Consider the following 20264-nt stretch of genomic DNA (forward strand, 5'->3'; position numbering starts at 1 on the left):
CACTGAGACAGCAGATAAAGGTACTGGCCACCAAGCCTGATGTCCTGAGTTCAATCCCTGATCCACCTGGTGGAGAGAACCAGTTCCCAAGAGGTCCTCTGACCTCTATTCAATGCCTTGGCATGTGGGCGGGGCTTGGGATGAAAATATTACAGATAAAAGGGTAAACCAAAAATTAAAAAAGTTTATTACTTAAATAACTGTCCATCAAGTTGGCAAATTTCAAAATCAAAAGTAACCAGTTCAAAGGTCAGCTACAATATGATAAACTTGCAATGTGATAAATAAAGCAACAACAGCAGGACCTAAGAGGATGAAATTTCGACTAAAGTTTGGTCATACTGCAAACCATTTACCAGAGATATGTTGCTGCAACTACCCTGCATTCAAATCAGAGTAATTTTAGACTTATAGTTAACAAAGACATGCAAACTGAAGCTCATAATTTTTTTTTTTACTTTATGTGCACAGGTGTGTATGTGTGTGTGTATCTTATGAAGGTCAAAAGACAATGTGTAGAAGTTAGTTCTCTCCTTCTACCACCCAAGTTGAGGGATAGAACTCAGGTCGCCAGGCTTGATAAGAATCACCTTTACCTGCTGAGCCATGTCCCTGGCCTCCTAGACACTAAAGAAAAAAGAGACAGTTAAAACAATGTGATTATCCCACCAAGAGCACATCGGGCCAGGCAAACCTTAACCTAGCAGGGAAAAATTACTGGGAAAAGCTTCTAGGAAAGGATGTGATGGTATCTGGAGTAACCCCTAATAGAGCCAGCAATACAATAACCTCTAACCTCTGGGTCTCCAAATTCTTTCTAACTTATATTTTGGTACAACTCTCCTAAAGGACTTTCCAGCTCCTCTAATTTTATTTCCTACATTCAAATCCCTCCACAATTTAGCCCAATCATTATCTTTCCAGTCTTAGTTCAACTCTTTTATTCTTCCCATGAACATACATTAAACAATTGATTTTCCAGTCATTTACAGTCTTCATCTTACTCAGTTCTCCCCAAAATACAACCTTCAGAACTCTACTCTCTGTTCAAAACATTCGATCAAGTTCCACTAAGCTCTGGACAGCTCCCAATCTCCATTCAAGCAGATGTCATTTCCTTACTTTCAGAAGCAGCTCTGCCTTGCTCTATTATCTGTACTCTCTCCTGATACACAGCATGCTCCCTCAAACTCAGAAAATTTCTTGATTGAAATTTTATCTCAGCATCAAGCTCAAGATCAGGCAAGAGAAAGAGTTTCAATATAACTACTGACATATATAATGTGCCATACAAGTACCTCCCCAAATGCAACACTCTAGACTCCACACCACTCTGCCCTCTCACTAATTAAGCTATTCAAGCCACAAACCAAGGTTTTGACTTAACACAACAAATGCATACACATAAGGGCTGGAGAGATTGCTCCGTGATTAGAGCACTGGCTACTATTCAGAGGACCTGGGTTGAAATCCAAACACCTACACTGCAGGTCACAATCATCTGTAACTCCTTTTGCTGGGTCCCTGTGGGTACCAGCCATATACAGCCATATACATGGTGCAGACATACATGCAGGCAAAACACCCATATTCATAAAATAATGTTTTATAATATTAACTACATTATACAGAATGTTTTAATGGTTTTACGATATTTCACAATATAGTTAATTATGACTCACACTCCCAAATACTATCAAATAGAAAATGCTTAAATACATGTTTTGTTTTTTGGTTTTTCGAGACAGGGTTTCTCTGTGTAGCCCTGGCTGTCCTGGAACTCACTCTGTAGAGTGAGGCCTTGAACTCAGAAATCTGCTTGTCTCTGCCTCTCAAGTGCTGGGATTAAAGGCATGCGCCACCACTGCCTGGCTAAATACGTGTCTTGTATCTCTAAATTTTCTTAAAAATTGAGGAACAAACCTATAATTCTAGCAAGAGCCTTAAGTGTCATTAGCTTTCAAAACTGTTATTTCCAGGTTGAAGATATACCTCAGAGACAGAAGGTGTACTCAATGTGTGCAAGACCCTAGAATCGATTCCCAGCAACAATACAGTTTAAGAGGCTATCTCCAATATTAATTTTAATTTATTTTAAAAATTATGCTCTTTGTAAAAAGGGTTAGAGAAATGGAAGTCTTCAATTTGTACAGCAAATGGATGACCTCTTGATTCACCTATCACTAAGGCAAGTGGCTGTATTATCTAAGTTTCTAAGATAAAGTTGCAATCATGACATATTAAAGGTTCAGTTTACTTTCCAAAAGGAAGAGTTCCAGAAATGAAAGCCAAAAGAATTAAAAGATAAGTTTTTAGAAAACAAATCAGTCTGGTAAAAGAATATTTAACACCAGCAGTCATAATCTAGCAAAACAGCACTGTGGGTTCAAGTGTAGAACAGGATCTAAAGCAGCAGTTCTCAGGGTTTCCTGTGGGTTGTGACCCCTATAGAGGAGTCAAACTACCCTTTCACAGAGATGGCCTAAGACCATCAGAAAACACAGATTTACATTAGGATGCATTAACAGTAGCAGAATTACAGTTACGAAGTAGCAACAAAAATTTTATGGTTGAGGTCATCACAACATGAGGTACTGTGTTAAAGGATTACAACATTAGCTTGAGAACCACTGCTCAACAATTTAGAATACTTGTTATTTTCTCTTGCAGAGGACCCAGGATTCCCAGGATCTACATGGTGTGTCTGTAACTTATAACTCTAATCTCAGGGGATCTGATGCTGCCTTCTGACTTCCACAAGCACCAGACACTCGTATGGTGCATATATAGATACACAAACATTATATACATAAAATAAGTCTAAAAAATAAAGTTGGAGGAGTTAGCAGCACTTGTTGCTGTTGCACAGTTAGCTTAAAATCACTAGTTCCGAGTTCCAGTTCCAGTTCCACTAGTTCCAGTTCCGAGGGACTTCTGACTCCTTGGATGTCAGACACACGTGTGATGTACATTCATTCAAAACACTCAAATACATAAAATAAATATATCTAGAATCAAGTTCAAAACATACTAATCAAGAAAACAGAAGGGTCACCGGGCAGTGGTGGCGCACGCCTTTAATCCCAGCACTTGGGAGGGAGAGGCAGGCGGATTTCTGAGTTCAAGGCCAGCCTGGTCTACAGAGTGAGTTCCAGGACATCCCAGGCTATAAAGAGAAACCCTGTCTCAAAAAACCAAAAAAGAAAAAAGAAAAAGAAAACAGAAGGTCAGAGACCAAAGCTGTAACTCCATTAGTAGAGTACGTGCCCAGCATTCACAAGGCCATGGGCTTGATCCTGATATTTTATATAACAGAGGAGGTGGTACATGCCTGTATTCCCAGCACTCAGAGAGTGGAGGGAGGAAGGCATAAGGATCAGGAGTTCAAAGTCATCCAAAGCTACATAGAGAGTTTGAGGCTAGCCCATTAGACCATGTCTAAGGAAGGGAGCAAGGAAGAAAGGAAAGTAGGGAGTCAGTTTAAGCTGGACATGATGTTCAAGCCTGTAATCTTAGTACTCTGAATAAAGAGTCCAAGGCCAGTTTAGGCTACACAGTGAGTTCACAGATAGCCTGGGCTACATAGTAAGATTCTGTCTCTCAGAAATGGGAGAGGTGGTGCCATACTTCCTACTTCCACTCAAAACTAAGAAGTGGAGCCATTTTATATTTTAATATAAAGTTCCAATGACATATTAAAGGTTCAGTTTCAAGCTGGCAAACTACTTTCACACTTTAATCTCCACGTTACACACACATACACACACATACACACACATACACACACACACACATACACACACACACGAAATAAAAAGGAATTTCAAGCCTTGAATAGATTCTAATTTTACTATTTTTAAAACATTACTATTTTTTACTAGTATGTAGTCTGTCAATTCAGTACTACATGCTCAAAGATTCAGTAATTCCTGTTTCATTCATTTACCTCTATTAAGACAACTTTTGATGGTTCTGTGCAGCAATTCTCTCCAAGCTAAGCATCCATGTTGGAGAGCAGATCTTAAGACAAAGAATATTCTAGTCTTATAGAGGTGAACATTCCATCCTGCAGAGACACTTAGAAAATAAACAACCCAAAAGCTTCAGGAAGTCCCTGAAACTAACCAGATACCCTACAAGGGAATATAAGTAGTGAAGACTGCTAAGAGATACTCTCAGCCCAGCCAAGCCACCTGAAACAGACCAGCTGAACTACCCAGAAGACTCCCAGACAAGCTGAGCTGCCTGGAGAAAGCTCAGACCAACTGCAAGTAGCTGTTTTGAAATCATTTCTGTTTCTGTAAATAAACTCTATTCTATACTCCTGTAAGTAAACTGACTAAAACACATTGGGTCACCAAGCTGGACTGGTATCTTCCTGTCAGTTCCCTACCTAGAGTAAGTAGACCATCTGTTCACATCTCCACATAAGTGTTACACAAAAAATGATCAAAAAAAGAAAAAAGGTACTGGAGCAGGCAACAGGTTACCAGGTAAAGGTGCTTGCTGCCAAGCCTGACAATCCTTGACAATGATCTCCAGAACCCAAATGATAGAGGAAAAGAACCAACTTCTTCAAGCAATCCTCTAACCTCCAGCCAGATCCACATACAATCACACACAATAAAAAAAAAAATACATTTTTAAAAAAAGGAGACAGGTGCTGCCACTGCCACATAGTGAGATATAATCATTGTCTTCAAATCCTCACTAGTATGAACATGCAAAGAAAGGTTAAAATAACCATTTTTTTTTGTTTCTGTTTGTTTTTCAAGATGAGTTTGTGTGTAGTAGCCCTGGCTGTCCTGGAACTCATAGAAATCCACCTGTCTGTTTTCCAAGTGCTAGGAGTAAAGGCATAGGCCTCCACTGCCTGGCAAAATAACACATTTTTTAATAAACTTATTTTTTTATGTTTAGCAATAGCTCAGGTTAACAACCATAGGTTCTGTCTCTCTGCTCTGAAACAAATCTACAATATGGCTCCAAAACCCCTCCTGAAGCCATGCAATACTCTACATAGGAAATTTTGTTCATTTCTAAAATATGTGCTCAGTATCTACCAGGAGATAATAAAAATGAAAAGTATAGAACAACTACATAAAATAAAAGGGAATGTGGGAGGACAACCCATCAAGTCCCCATCAAGAACAACTACATATACTGTGTACATCATGAAATTAATTTTAAAGCTAAAAAGAACCCTAGTGGCTTATGTATTTTGTAATTAAGAAACACTAATGGGACCATGAACATGACTCAGAGAATGCAGACATATGCCACACAGCCTGAGGACCCAAGTTTCATCCTCAAAACCCAGTGTTGTCCTCTGACTTTCACATATGCACGGCAGCATGAGTGTGCGCACATGCACACAGGCACGCACACACTTTACAAGAGAGACTTCACCATGGTCAACAGCAAAAACCCTGTATCTTCTACGTACCTTCTACAAAGTTAATATCCTCTTCAATGTGTAGAAATGATTAACAAACACCTCTACCCATATTGATGGAAATGTAACTACCATAGAAAGAGCATGAAACAGAAGTCTACTTTCTTGATGTATAGCACAGAATACAAGGTAAATATCTGTTATTTCCAAAGAAAGAAATCAAGCCTGAAAATTCCAAACTGTACTAAGGCCAAAATGATAATATAGTCTAATAATGTCTAGACTTATATTTGAAATTTAAAAAAAGCCGGGCAGTGGTGGCGCACGCCTTTAATCCCAGCACTTGCGAGGCAGAGGCAGGCAGATTTATGAGTTCGAGGCCAGCCTGGTCTACAGAGTGAGTTCCAGGACAACCAGGACTACACAAAGAAACCCTGTCTCGAAAAACAAAAAAAAAAAAAAAAAAGCAATTAAAAAAAAAGCAATTTGAGCAGTCATTATGATAGCAAGTGGCTTAATAATCCAAATCAGTGCTTTCTTTAAGAAAGACAAGGGGAAAAAAAAAAAAGAAAGACAAGGGAGCTAGAAATAGTTGTCACATGCTTATAATCCAACTCTGGGAAAATGCAAGGAAGGAGGATCAGGATGCTGAAGGTTACATGAGGCCCTGTCTCAAAAACCTAGTATGCAGGATGGGCGGATGATATATAGACAGACTTAGAAACTGAAGTAAGATTTACTATACATTTATAGACAGTAACTCAATCTTTATATCAGCCCTCTAAGAAAGACTTTTTTCCTGTAATAAAATGAGAAAACCTGAGGCTCAAGAGATTAGGCAATCTGCCTTAATAGTATCACAAATATGCTTAATTACCAAGTCAGGATTTGAATCCAAATGTCTTGTTTGTTTTCAAAACTTATAACCTTGGCGCTTCATTACAACATTTTCCATTACAAGGAAAACTCATGACAAAAGTCTGAGTCTAAATATTCCTTTTACAAACACCAGTAAGGAACCCTTTAGTGACATCTAAAGGACTATAAACTGACAAAAGTGTTAATGGAAAAAATCCAACAAATTGCTTAATACTTAAAAGCTACACATTGAGTCCTGAGAAGGACTTTTAGAAGAAAGTCTGAACACATACTTTGAAAAGTTTTCAATCTATCCAGGCCTCATGTAGGAAATACTTAATGCTTTGAGAAGAAAACAAACAAACAAAAAACCCGAAGAGTAATTATGGTCGTGGGCTGCTGGTTTTGTCATGGTCTGAAAGGAGGAACAGCAGCAGCATGAGATACCCCTTCATTCACCTTCTCCCCTAGAAAGGTGAGGAGGGCCAATCTACTGGAGAAAAATAAAACTGACTTACAGTAAAGGTCTGGGGCAAGCATAACCAGAACTGGCCCCCTACCACAGTTTCACTTAACTAAAGAATGCCTGGTAAGGCCATTACTATTTGCAAAATAAATATGGGGCATCATTCAGAAAAATAGCAAAAATTTTAAAATAAATAAATAAACTTCAGCCTTCATTAGAAAGAGAGCAGGTTTGGCTTGTTTCTCAAACCAAACTGCAAATGCAAGCAGATAACCCATACACTTTTAAGTCCCTAGACTCTTTAAGTGTTATCCAACTCCGTGTCTCTGCATCTAAAGCTTCACAACTTGTTTATCGCAGCACTTAACATCTTTAATATCGAGAAGGGATATTAATCTCAAAGCAAATTAATACAAATAAATAAATAGGATTAAACGCGCTGGCCAAAATGACAACTAATACCAATTGTTAACACAACCCTACTAACACTAAACTACTTTCACAGCTCAACGGTTTCCCAAGCAATGCACAGGGCTCCCTATAAACTCAAATGCAAGGCTTTGGGCAATTTCCACGTCTACCGTAGTTTTTCCTTTCCAGTGGAAACCCCACATACTGATAGAGACCCTAAGTCTGCAGCCCTCAAAAGTGATGTTCACTTTTCATTTCCTGGGAAGTGAGAGGAAAGCCACATGTGAAGTGTGGCACTAACCCAGAGGCTCAGAGGGCTCCCTCCGCACGTCCCAACCCCAGGCCCTCCATTAGCGGACCTCTCCCACACACTTACAACCGTCCAGGCTAATTCCCTGGAAGGTAATGAGAGAAACTGTGTAAGGCCAGGAGCGAGTGAGATCCAAAATAAAGAAGGGGGATGAGGGGAAGAAACAGACATTTAAGACCGGGAACCTTCCCGCCTCTCCCAGACTCTAGCCCGCGGCCTCCGAAAGCAGCAACCTGGGACACAAGGACGCCGGACCACCTCTGAATCACTGGCCTGACCCCAAAGCCAAACGAGAGACAAGCCCCGCTCGCCAGCAGGCACGCCAGTGTGGGGCTGAATCCCAGCCGGAACGGACGCGCGCCCTCAGGCCTCTCAACCTGCGCACCTTGATGCAACGGTGCCAGGCCCACTGTGGCGAACAGGCCTTAGCCCCTCACCGCAGTAAGCTCTCGAAGGCCTGAGATTTCTGTAGGCCCCTGACCACGGTGAAAGACCCACTGACTGACGGAGATCTCTAAGAAACTACCTTTGAACTGGCCTTCTGAGATCCGCCTGGCGTTTTGTCGGCCATCTTGAGCTTTGCTCCTCCTTCAGCGGAGGCAGCAGCGCGGGTGAGTCGAACACCGAAAGAACAGATATCAGCGGAGCGCGCCAGAAGCTTGCCAGGCCGAATAGCCGAATGCTGAAATAGAGAACTCAGAGGCGCCGGGCCGCGTGACTTCCGCGTCAAGTCGCTTTACGCGCCCCGCCCACCCTCTCCTCTTCCGGTGAATTGCGGCGTCTAGTCACGTCACGCGCCTGCGGAATTTAGGGATTCTCCTTGACCCGACTTTCAAGGCCAACTGATAATTCAGTCATTTTCTTTCTAGAGCCAACCGACGTTAGATGCGAGCGGGTTCTACTTCCTGAGGGGGAAAGGAAGCTGCTCTTTTAAAAGAACTGCAGTAGCCACGTGAGCCGAGCGTCTCAGCTCAGCTAATAAGTCAGACTGCCGAGACACTTGTTTGCGTCACGGCCCCTCGGGAGCACAGACCTTGGTGGGAAGGCAAATTTGCAATCCGCTCACGTTAAAAATGGTGAGCAGTGCCTGCAGAGTTGAGAAAAAAACAGGGTAATCGGATAAAAACTGTTTCGGACGTCTGAGCATGGTACCTGCAGAGACTGGGGAAAAAATTGTAATATAGACGCTGTGCTAGATCGAGTATTTGTGTGTTGTTTGTTTATTGTTACTGTACAGTGCAGGCACGCCCTAGCAACTGTGTGGAGGTTAAAGACATTTGAAGGAGTTGGTGGGATCTGGGGATCGAAATGAGATTGACAGGTTTGCTCAGTAAGTCCCTTTTTCCCTCTGAGACTTCTGGCTTCCAGTACCTACCTGTTTCTTTGAAGCATAGTCGCAAACCTTGTGTAACAGAAGATGGCCTTGAACTGCTTATTCTCCTGCCTCAGGTCCTGGGGATTAGTCTTGGGCCACCATGCTTCTCAGCTTTTTGTTAATTGCAGGGAAGTGGGGGCTAGAGAAGTTTGGTTTGGTTTGGGTTTTTCCAGACAGGGTTGCACTGCAGACCCCCGGCTGTCCTGCCTTGTGGACCACCCTGGCCTCAAACTCGGAGATCTGCCTCCGAAGTGCTGAGATTAAGGGTATGTGCCACCACCTAGATTTCAATTACAGATAAGGGTCAGACTGAAAGAAGAGGCTCAGAATTGGAGCTGTGTGACCAGATATGAAAATGGAAATGAGTTTATTTGGGCTGAAGGGCAGAGAACCGTACTCTACTGTACTTTGCATGTAGAGTCACTGTTACTTTCTAATCATTGGCTTCCTGTTATTATGGCTTCTACCCCTGGTACCTTGCTTGTTTATACCTCAGTGCCTACCACCAGACTATTGACCTTTTTAGAGAGTTCAGCAATGTAGCCTCCTAGTCTAAATGCTTCCCTGGTTCCCCCAGTTCCCTTCATCCTATCCCCATCAACCAAAAAATAAACTTCAACTTCTGTATGGTAAATGTACTTGCTTCTGTGATTCCACCATCTCTTCACCCCACCCTACTCTCAAGAGTTCGTTATTCCTTTCGGTTCCCTCCCCTACTGTTCCTTTCTTCAGCATCCGTTATACACAAGGTTACTTTGCAGTCTCCTTATTCCCAAGTTTTACACTGTACAGCCTTATGTCTGTCTCTGTAGGACTGGAGGCTTTTATATGTAAAAAAACAGCAGAGTTCCAATAATGAATTCATAACAGATTGTGAAACCTACCCTGCAGCATTCATATCACAGCTTTTTTAAAGCATATTGCATCCTGAGAATAAAATTCTCCTTTAATCCCAGCACTTGGGAGGCAGAGGCAGGCGGATTTCTGAGTTCGAGAGTTCGAGGCTAGCCTGGTCTACAGAGTGAGTTCCAGGACAGCCAGGGCTACACAGAGAAACCCTGTCTCGAAAAACAAAACAAAAAAAAATTCTAACTCGTAACCACACCAGTTACCTGGGCATCCTTTGTGAACGAATTCCCATCCCCCTCCCTACACCTGGTCAACTTGATGGTTTATGGTGACCTGCACAACAGGTTGGACTGACACATTCCGTAAGGCTTTGCCTTTAACTACTTCTACCTAGGATGCCTTTCCATTTTCTGGCTTGTTTCCAGACTGACCTTGAGCAAACTTTCCTTTGATTCTGGAGCCTGATTAAGAACTCAAAGATTGGAATGCTCCACTGTACACCTATGAGGTCTTTTTTCCCCCAGAAAGGACTGCAATTTGGATAACAGCACCCTTGTTCAAGTGGCTCCCAGCCCACAACCACCTGTAACTCCAACTACAGAAGCTCTGACATGCACTTCAGGTCACCTGTACACACATGGGCAAACACATAAATAAAAGTAAATTTAAAGGGCCTGTGAGATGGCTTAGTGATTAAGAGAGTGCTAAATGATCTTCCAGAGGTCATGAGTTCAAATCCCAGCAGCCACGTGGTGGCTCACAACCATCCATGAGATCTGATGCCCTCTTATGGGTGTCTAAATACAGCTACAGTGTACTTACATATAATAAATAATGAAAACCTTTGGGCTGGAGTGAGCAGGGCCAGAGCAAGAGGGAGAATTTATTTATTTATTTAAAATAAATAAATTTTAAAAATGATTCTGGAATCTTCATATATTGAAAGTGACCTTGAGCCGGGCAGTGGTGGCACACGCCTTTAATCCCAGCACTTGGGAGGCAGAGGCAGGCAGATTTCTGAGTTCGAGGCCAGCCTGGTCTATGGAGTGAGTTCCAGGACAGGCAGGCCTACACAGAAACCCTGTCTCGAAAAACCAAAACCAAAAAAAAAAGAAAAAAAAGAAAATGACCTTGAATATAATTGTTTCAGGCCAGGAATATACCTCAGTTAGTAAAGCCCTTGCTTAATGAAGTAGAAATTTCTGGTTTCTTTGGAAACTCATGTCATATGTTTTGTTGGAGTAGACAAATGAAAAGATGTTTTGATGAAGCAGACACAAGTGAGAGGAGGTTTTGCTGAAGCAGACACATGAAAGATCGGTGATGTTTAGAAAGAATATAAGTGTGACTCCACAGACAGCGGGAGGATGCTCTAGCATTGGTTTTCCTTGCTCTGCCTTGCTCGTCTTCACTGATGATGCTTATGCATTGATTCATCTTCCATCGTGTTGCTGATCTTTATTTGTCATGAATTGGTAGAGATTAACTCGGCACAGAACTTCTCATGATATTCCAGCAGCTTCTTGCCACGTCCATGAACTCAGGCAGATTGGCGGAGCCTCTCGGTTTCTTCTGGATGGGAACACCAGGTGCTGATTTGTGAGTAATGTTTTGCTAGAGGACTGGACTGCTGACAACGAAAATTGGAATAGCCCCCAAATAACTATTTCTAAACAGGCCCACAAACCCCGTTTCCTATTATTTTTTCTTTTCCACTACCTCTGATGGGTGGTGTGCTAGAAGGGAGGTTGAAGTGTTTAAGAACCCTTATTAGAGTAGGTTTTGAAAAATCTAAGCCTATACTTACTATACACAAGACACTGAATTGATTCCTGGGACCACTGAAAAGAAGTCCTCAAAGCCAAAACCTACTGTGCTGCTTAACTGATACTTTAATTCAAGAGACTTCCTTCCTTCCACAATAGGAGTTGAAAACAGGACCCTGATGCAAGGGCTGTCTACCACTGAACTGTGCTCTCAGTTCCCACTGATCCTGAAGGTTACCTTTTCAGAGAGGCTGGCCAGCAAACCTCCCATCTACCTGACTGCACCCCTTCCCCAGCACTTGAGTTACAAATGCATGCCACTGCAACTGGCTTTTTATGTGGGTGTTTGGAAACCCAAACTCAGGTTCTCATGCTTGTACAACAAACACTATAACCATTGAACTAGCCCCCCAGTTTTTATTTATACAGTTAGTTTATCTTCTCAAGCTTTCAGGTATACACTGGTAACATTTTCAAGTAATTACTAGTCCAGCAAAGTAGTCCTTCATAGTATAAATGTATCCAAAGGTTCTTTTTGGGATAAACAAAGGTTTAAGAACAGGAAGAAGTGGTAATCCAAAATTAACCATAGACTGTATGAAAAACAGGTATCCAACAAGTGGTAGACATTTTCCTGTATGTTTGGAGATGCTACTGGGAATGGTAAGATATAATTTGACTATGGTGAAAACACATAATAGAATTTATCATTTTAACTTTCCTTTTCTAAAAAAATATTTTATCTGCAATCCCATGTACATGTGTGTGGATATGTGCTTGCCAGCGTAGGGGCTATGGAGCTCAGTCTCCAGTGAGCTGCCCAAGATGGATTCTGGGAATTGAACCTGGTTCCTCTGGAAGAGCAGCCAGTGCTCTCAACTGCTGAGCCATCTCTCCAGCCCCTAAGTGGCTGTGAGTACATTCATAGTTGTGTGTATCTGACACTGCTGCTCATCTCCAGACCCCTTTCTCCTCTTTACCCACTCAGTGATAAAAATACAGCAAGATGCCATTGTGCATGCCTGGAGTCCCAGCTACTCGGAGAGCTGAGGCAGGAGGAATGCCTGCTTGAAAGTAGCCTGGAAGCGTAGCAAGATGCCATGTTTAAAAAAATAATAAGCCAGCAAGGTAGCTCAGCGGGTAAAATCACCAAAGACCTAAGCTCGATGGCTGGAATCCACACTGAAGTCAGCTTCCTAGAGCTGTTCTCTGACCGCTACATATGCACCATAGTGCATATGCAACATAATAATAAAAATTAATCAAATAAAAAATTAAAAACAAAAATCCAAGTCCCCATTCCCCCTTCCCATCAGTTCCTGGCAGACACCACTTCGGTTTGTGTATGAACATGATCACTGTAGACACCACATATAAATGGACTCTCACAATATCGTCCATTGTCTATTTATTTTGGGAAAAATCTTACTCTTTTAGCCTAGGCTGCCCTCACACCTTGGATAATCCTACTGTCTTAGCCTCTTCCTACTGCAAATATTGCAGGTGTGTGTCACCATGTTTGGCAATATCTGTTCTTTGGTGATTGGCTTATTTCTCTTAGCCACAATGTCCCCAAAGTCCATCCATGTTATGCTGTGTATATATCAGAATTCCCCCGTCCCCCACCTCTGGGTGTTTTTTTTGTTTAAAGATGTGAGGTCTTAGCTACTGCTTCAGCACCATGGCTGGCTGGCTGCTGCCATGCTCCCTGCCATGACAGTCATGAAACTATAAACTCCTGGTAAACTCTTTCCAAGTTGCTTTGGTCATAGTGTCTTAGCACAGCAATAGAAAAGTAACTAAGGAAGTCCTACTGTCATTGTGTGGGGACCCACAGAAAGACTGGTACTGTGGGAGTCCTCAGGCTCCACACTTTTGGTTTTCACCTTGGAAGTATGTTTTAAAGAAAGGAATTAGTGTGGCCAGGCATGTAAAAAGTGACTCCCATGAAAGTGAGGGACAGAAGAGCTATATGCAGATGGTCACAGGAACAGTTCACAAGGAGCAAACATTCCCTCCATGTTCCTGAAGGCACAGAACAACCAATTCGATTTCAATTCAAGGTACAAAATGTTTTTTTAACCTCTAGGAGAGTCTAGCAGTGAAACAGTTAACTAGTACTTCTCCATAGACACTGAGAAGCTGTCTGATTGTAGACAAAGTTCTGAAACCTGAAGGACAGTTGGGGGATCTGAGGTATCCGCCTTGCAGCCTCTGTCTTTCCAATGCCTCAAAGATCCAGAGGAAAACCAAAACTGGCCAAAGGTGTAACATTTCCAAAATAAGTATCGATTTGGTTCGAAGTATCAACTTGGTTCAATAGCATCTAGCACCACATCCCATGAAGTTTGAACCTAATATACTGACTATGGAACACTCCTAAAAAAGCCAGCAACCTCAAAAAGAAGCATTATCTGAGGTTATGGTCTCTAAAACCAGTGAGATCACCAGGCACACCAAGGTTTGCACTGAAAGCTCCTTACTGTTATTTGTGATTATTATTATCATGATTATTATTATGTAGCATCTCACTGTGTAGCCCAAGCTAATGTCAAACTCCTGGTAATCGCCCCACCATAGCCTCCTACATGCTGAGGGATGAGCCACCACTTGCAGCTCTTATTTGAATACTAGAGAAATACCTGGGCAAATCTAGATCCAGTAAAATGAACAGCAGAACTCTGTTCCTCTTTTATCTAATATAAATCAAGTGCTCCAATTTGTCTAATCTAGGAGCTTTGATTTTAGATTTTCACTTTTCTCATGTCATTGAACTCTGTGGAGAGATGCTGTGGATAAAGCAGATAGTCCTTGCTTTGGGGTTGCAGTTTGGTTCAACCTCCCCCTGATAGCAATATGGCTGTAGCTATCAAAATGTAATATGTATGCTGAGAAGCCACTCACTGTGTAGCCAGCAACCCCAAGTATCCGAGAGTCCGCCAATATGGGGCTTTCAAGTATAGCCACACATCCAAAGAGTGCTATGTTGTGTGGGCTTGAAAAGCCATGTCAGTTTAGAATGAGGAAGATCCTCACGAACCACGTGGGAATTGTGCAGCTTCACGAGAGAGAATATGGAAGGGGGCATGGGACATACACGGGAGTCAGTGGGTTTTTTTAAAAATGCATCTACAGATAAAAATACAGTACAAGTGTGGCAGGTGGCCTCTGAGGGCCTCCAAGCTAGGTCAGCCCATTTGAGTCCCTTCCCTTCAACTGATATTTCAGCTTGCCTCTTCAGATCATAACAACACTGACAGGCTGTCCGTGTGTGTGTGTGTGTGTGTGTGTGTGTGTGTGTGTGTGTGTATGTGTGTGTGTGTTTGCTGTAATGCATCCAGTTCCTGTGCTCCCATTGAGAGGCCCATGTGGCAAAACTCTGAAGGAAGGCTTAGGCCAAAAGCCAGGGACCAAATGAAGAAGCTGCCTGTCCAATAGCCTGTGAGGAGCTTTGTTCTGCCACCAGGGGTCTCAGCAGATCTACCGAGGACTTGCACCAGCTGGCAGCCTGCCTCAGGAAGTCCCCACTAGAGCCAGCTCAGCTTTGAGGCAGAGGGAATACAAGGTTTAAAAAAAAAAATGCTTGTCGTTTGGCACCAGAAAAATGTTGGGTAATTTGTTACACAACAAATTAGCTGATGTAACGTAACAGGTATAATTGTGAAAGCACAAACTATTCCTTTTAAAACTGGAAACTCTACTTGTCACTGAGGAAGAAAACAATTTTCTGGGGCCCAGATGTGGTGGGACACACACTCTCTCGCTGTAGCTCTTTTTCACTGTTTATTTGGAGATATGTCGTTGCTTCAAATGAAGACAAAAGCCATGGTTAAATAATTACATAACGGAAAGTGGTTACTGCTTTCTGTGTTGATATGCATTCACTGATTCTCAGAGGTATTTCTGAACCGTTTAGTGTGTGTATGTTTGTGATGTGCTACCCCCACTGTTCATAATTCTGTCATTTCATTTTGCTTTGTTTTTCAGGTGATGTCTTATGATGGAGCCTGCTTTGGCCTTGAACTCACAACTCTGCTGTCTCAGACTCTAGAGTGCTGGAATTACAGGCACACACTATTGTGCCTGGATCACTGGTCATAATTTCTTCTCTTAAGAAAGTTACTGAAGAAGTTGCAACATTCTCTTATGGAGACATCTTTTTCTTTAACATAGATCATTTCTCACATTTGTATGTCATCCTCACACAGGAGCCACGCTCATGTTCTTGTATCATTCCAACTCTGGCACCTGGACTGTCTGAGCAAGCAGAAAGACTAAGCTTCCTCTCCAGCCCCCATTGCCAGCAGCAGGTAATGGTGGGAGTAAGAAGTCTCCACGAAGGCCCATTTGGAATGTGCTGTGGTATGGCTGCCAACTGAACGGTAGGATTGTCATTTGAAATTTTATGTTTCTGTATGAAAGTTTGAGGATACTGATTTTATTTTGTGTTTGTCTGCACATATGTATGTGCACCCTGTGTATGCCTGGTGCCTTAGGAGGCCAGAATAGAGCACTGAATTTTCTACTTTTTTTTAAATTTATTTATTTCATGTATGTGAGTACACTGTCACTGTCTTCAGGCACACCAGAAACGTGCATCAGATCCCATTACAGATGGTTGTGAGCCACCATGTGGTTGCTGAGAATTGAACTCAGGACCTCTGGAAGAATAGTCAGTGCTCTTTACCACTGAGCCATCTCTCCAGCCCAACACTGAATTTTCTTGAACTGGAGTTCCAGATGGTTCTAAGCTGTGATGTATGTGCTGTGAACCTAACCCAGGTCCTCTGCAAGAGCAGCACATACTCTCTATCCCATATAATTCTTCATAATATTGTTGACATTCTTCAATAAACAAAAATGTCAACGGCCCATTATTGGAACTCATATATGTGTGTGTATGTATATATGTATATGATGTATTCATATGTGTGATGTATATATATATATATCTGTATCTGTATGTATGTGTAAGTATATGTGTATGTATATGTGTATGTATGTGTAATTATGTGTGTATTTGTATATATACAATGTATACATATATGTACATGATGTATGTGATGTATATGTGTATATGTGCATGTGTGTACATGTAAGCATGTATGTATGTGTATGTAATGTATTGAATCTGCTTGCATTTACTGTTCACAAAGCAATTTTTTCAGGCTTTTACTTGGGCACCTTTCCTATCACTGCCCCTGGAAAAGACACCCTCTTTCCCTTTTTCAGTGAACACAGAACTGCCTTCCTTTCATCTCCTCTGCTTCTTGGCTGATTCCCTGTGCTGCAGCCGCCCCTTGAGTTCCAGCTCTTCCACTAGGCCCTGTTGATTTCTGTCTGGCCTGTGACTGGCCCCACATGTTATTAACTCCTATGAAGACGTGCTCAGCCATTTCCCAATATCTTTAGCTCATTCTTGGCTCAATCCTCTCATCCTTGGACTACAGCACCCTCACTATCAGAATTTGATGCTTAGTTTCAGGTAGGTTTTCATATACTGTAGTTTTTTTTTTTTCTGTTTTTAATGCCTTGGCAGTGAGCAGGTAAGGGTTGGAGGCAGGAGACTGGCCAGTGACACACATACATATATAAGTTTTACCCTTCAGTAAAGCTTACATATCTCTTTAAGACTGGAGGGTGGAGGGTGGGCACGTCCCAGAAATCATCCCAGCAAATTTTCTCCTATGTGGCCAGAGATGTCCATGTTAAACCAACCAATGGTCAAAGGATTAAGATGGTTAGTATTAGATTACACAGAACACACTGCTGACATGGGAATTCATTGTCCAGACAAAATCTAGGCCCTGCTGACAGGAAGAAGAGCAAAGAAATAACCTTCTCTCTCTCTCTCTCTCTCTCCCTCTCCCCCTCCCCCTCCCCCTCCCCCCTTCCCCCCCCTCTCTGTGTGTGCGTGTATGTGTGTGTGTGTTTTGGTTGGTTGTTGTTATTGGGTTTTTTTTTTTTTGAGACGGGTTTCTTTGTCTGGCTGTCTTAGAACTCACTCTGCAGAGCAGGCTGGCCTCAAACTCAGAAATCTGCCTGCCTCTGCCTCCCAAGTGCTAGGACTAAGGGCATGTGCCACCACTGTCCTACTTATTTTTTATATTGTGACGACCTATCCATACTCACTGGTTTCTTAATCATTTAGCTGAATCAAGTATATTATAATTACAGGTTTTATATCGTTCCTACTGCCCACAGGTCAGTTTTGTAAATTATTACCCATGTGACCCAAATCCAGCACAGAACGTTGATTTTAGAACTTTAACCATTGCTGGTACCAGGCTTGCTGTTTAAATTAAATATTATGGGATCTGAATCAGAAGAGCAGTCTACTAACTCTGCATCCGGGCAGTGGTCACTCAGAGACAGAGATGATGGAGGTTCGCCTTGTCCCCCTGGCCAGCTCCTTGAGTGGACTTGGAGAACAAAGGGACTATGAGTTGAAGAGCCAGGCATGCCGTGTGGATAGGAGGTAAAGAATCTAGACCCTGCTCCATAGTATGGGCACATGAACTAAGCAGCATAGTGAATTTCAGTTTTCTGGATCTCAGTTTCCTTATGTATAAAATTGAGATAATACTGTGCTGGTTAGTTTTAAGTCAACTTGACACAAGCTAAAGTCATCTGAGAGAAGGGAAGCTCGATTAAGGAAACGCCTCCATAAAACTGGGTTGTGGGCAGGTCTGTAAAGTGTTTTGTAAATTGGTGATTGATGGGGAGGGCCCAGCCCATTATGGGTGGTGCCATCCCTAGGCTGGTGATTCTGGATTTTATAAGAAAGCAGGCCGAGCCATGAGGAGCAAGTCAGTAAACAGTACCTTCCATGGCCTCTGCATCAGCTCCTGCCTGCAGGTTCCTGCCCTGTTTGAGTTCCTATCCTGGCTGCCTTCAATGATGGACTACGATGTGAAACTGTAAGCCAAATAAACCCTTGCTTTGGGCGGGGAGGGGGTGTCATGGTGCTTTATTACAACAATGGAAACTCTAAAACAAATACCAACCTTACCACGTGTAGTAGCACATGATCATAATTCCAGAACTGGAGAAACTAAGGAAAGGAAACCAAGATAAGGGGCTAGAGAGATGGCCCAGTGATTAAGAACACTGACTGTTCTTCCAGAATTTATTTTTTCGGAGACAGACTCTTTTTCCATAGCTTAAGTTGACCTTGAACTCCAGATCCTTGTGTCCCAACTCTTGAATTCTGGAATTACATGTGCGGTCCACACACTCAGCAGGGAAGCATCTCTGTGGTGGTTTGAATGAGAATGGTCCCTATGAGCTCATGTTTGAATACTGGTAGCCCAGTTGGTGGAACTGTTTGGGAAGGATTAGGTGGTGTGGACTTCTTAGGGAAGGTGTGTCACTGAGGGCAAGCTTTAGGGTTTCAAAAGTCCCCCTGTGCCCCCTGCTTCCTGCCTGTGAGATGTGAGCTCTCAGCTGTTGTTCCAGCTGCCCGCCACCATGTCTTTACTCTGCCATTAGGGATTCTAACCCCCTGAAACTGTAAACCCAATTACATCTTTCCTTTTAAACATTGCCTCATGGTGTTTTGTTACAGCAGCAGAACCCTAACTAATCCATCATCTCAAACAAAACTTTACAAATATAAGCCATAAAGCAAGAAGTGGATGCATTCAGTCACATTAAAAATTAAAGAATTTCATGTTTAGAAGCCATCATGGATTAAAAATAGAGATTACAGAGCAGCACATGGTGGTACATGCCTGCGAGGCCAGCATGAGAAAGGCAGAGGAAGTATGACCTATGAACTTGACCCACAAAGTTAGGCCCTGTCTCACGGGGGATCAATAGACACACAAAGAGATTACAGAATAGAAAAGATAAAGAAATGAAAAGGTAATGAGAGAAATACACAAGGGATCTCTTGGCAACCTTCTTGGCTTGAGCTAACTATACACGCCTTTCCTACCAAAGCACTCAGCAACAGGACTGACACCACCCCCCAAATCTAACAGTATGCACACAAGCCCCTCTCCAAACAAAGCTACTGGTCACTCTGAGCTATAGCTCCCTAGAAACCTGTAATAACTCTCCTTTTGTGGTCAAATGTGTTCTTGGAACATATACTGGAATTAGGGCAGTGGGCTGATCCAACCTGGACTGGTTTTGGGGGGCATGTGTAGGAATGCAAACTACATTCTGTGAGTGAACCTTTATGGAAAATCTGTTACATGTCATCTTACGCTTGTGCCTGATTGGGCATGCGTGTGATCAAAGCCAGGTGCATTGTGGGAAAGGATATGGAAAGTGCTTGTTCAACCTAAGCCTGTCGATCAAAATAGAAAACCAATGAGCTCTGCCTCTAGTAAGCAACTCTTCCTGCACCCAGGAGAGGATGCCCCTGAGGCGTGACTAGGTAGCCTTGAGCTACACTGGGCTCTTAGAGGCAGCTGCTCTCTCAATGCAACTTCTGTGGACTTTAGTTTTGACTTTGAATAAAGTCCTGTGTTACTCAGCCTTTTGTATGTGCTTCTTCAACTTGAAGATGATGCCTAAAACCTGGAAACACCTAGAATATACAGCCACCCCAAGAAAATCATGTAGGACTGATAGGTCTCCATAAGAAAGCCTAACAAAGGGCTGGAGAGATGGCTCAGTGGTTATGAGCACCGACTGCTCTTCCAGAGGTCCTGAGTTCAATTCCTAGCAACCATGTGGTGGCTCACAACCATCTGTAATGGGGTCTGGTGCCCTCTTCTGGTGTGTCTGAAGAGAGCAATGGTGGTGTACTTTTATGCATAAAATAAGTAAATCAGGAAGAAAGAAAGAAAGAAAGAAAGAAAGAAAGAAAGAAAGAAAGAAAG

At 42.5% G+C, this 20264-nt stretch overlaps 1 protein-coding gene across 4 annotated transcripts in view; it reads right to left on the bottom strand.

Annotated features, from left to right (window-relative positions):
- Positions 1-8026, bottom strand: part of U2surp (U2 snRNP associated SURP domain containing) — a 53822-nt gene extending 45796 nt beyond the window's left edge. For 2 of the 4 annotated variants that reach the window (XM_028758942.1, XM_028758941.1), the window contains exon 1: positions 7967-8026. In XM_028758942.1, coding sequence (XP_028614775.1) covers positions 7967-8011 — 45 coding nt within the window. In that variant the 5' untranslated portion in view covers positions 8012-8026. The remainder of the gene's footprint in view (positions 1-7966) is intronic. The other 2 variants (XM_028758944.1, XM_028758943.1) reach the window with 1 other exon arrangement.
- Positions 8027-20264: the final 12238 nt, after the last annotated feature.

This window comes from Grammomys surdaster, unplaced genomic scaffold (assembly GCF_004785775.1).
Source record: "Grammomys surdaster isolate TR1022 unplaced genomic scaffold, NIH_TR_1.0 126248, whole genome shotgun sequence".
Classification (NCBI taxonomy): domain Eukaryota; kingdom Metazoa; phylum Chordata; class Mammalia; order Rodentia; family Muridae; genus Grammomys; species Grammomys surdaster.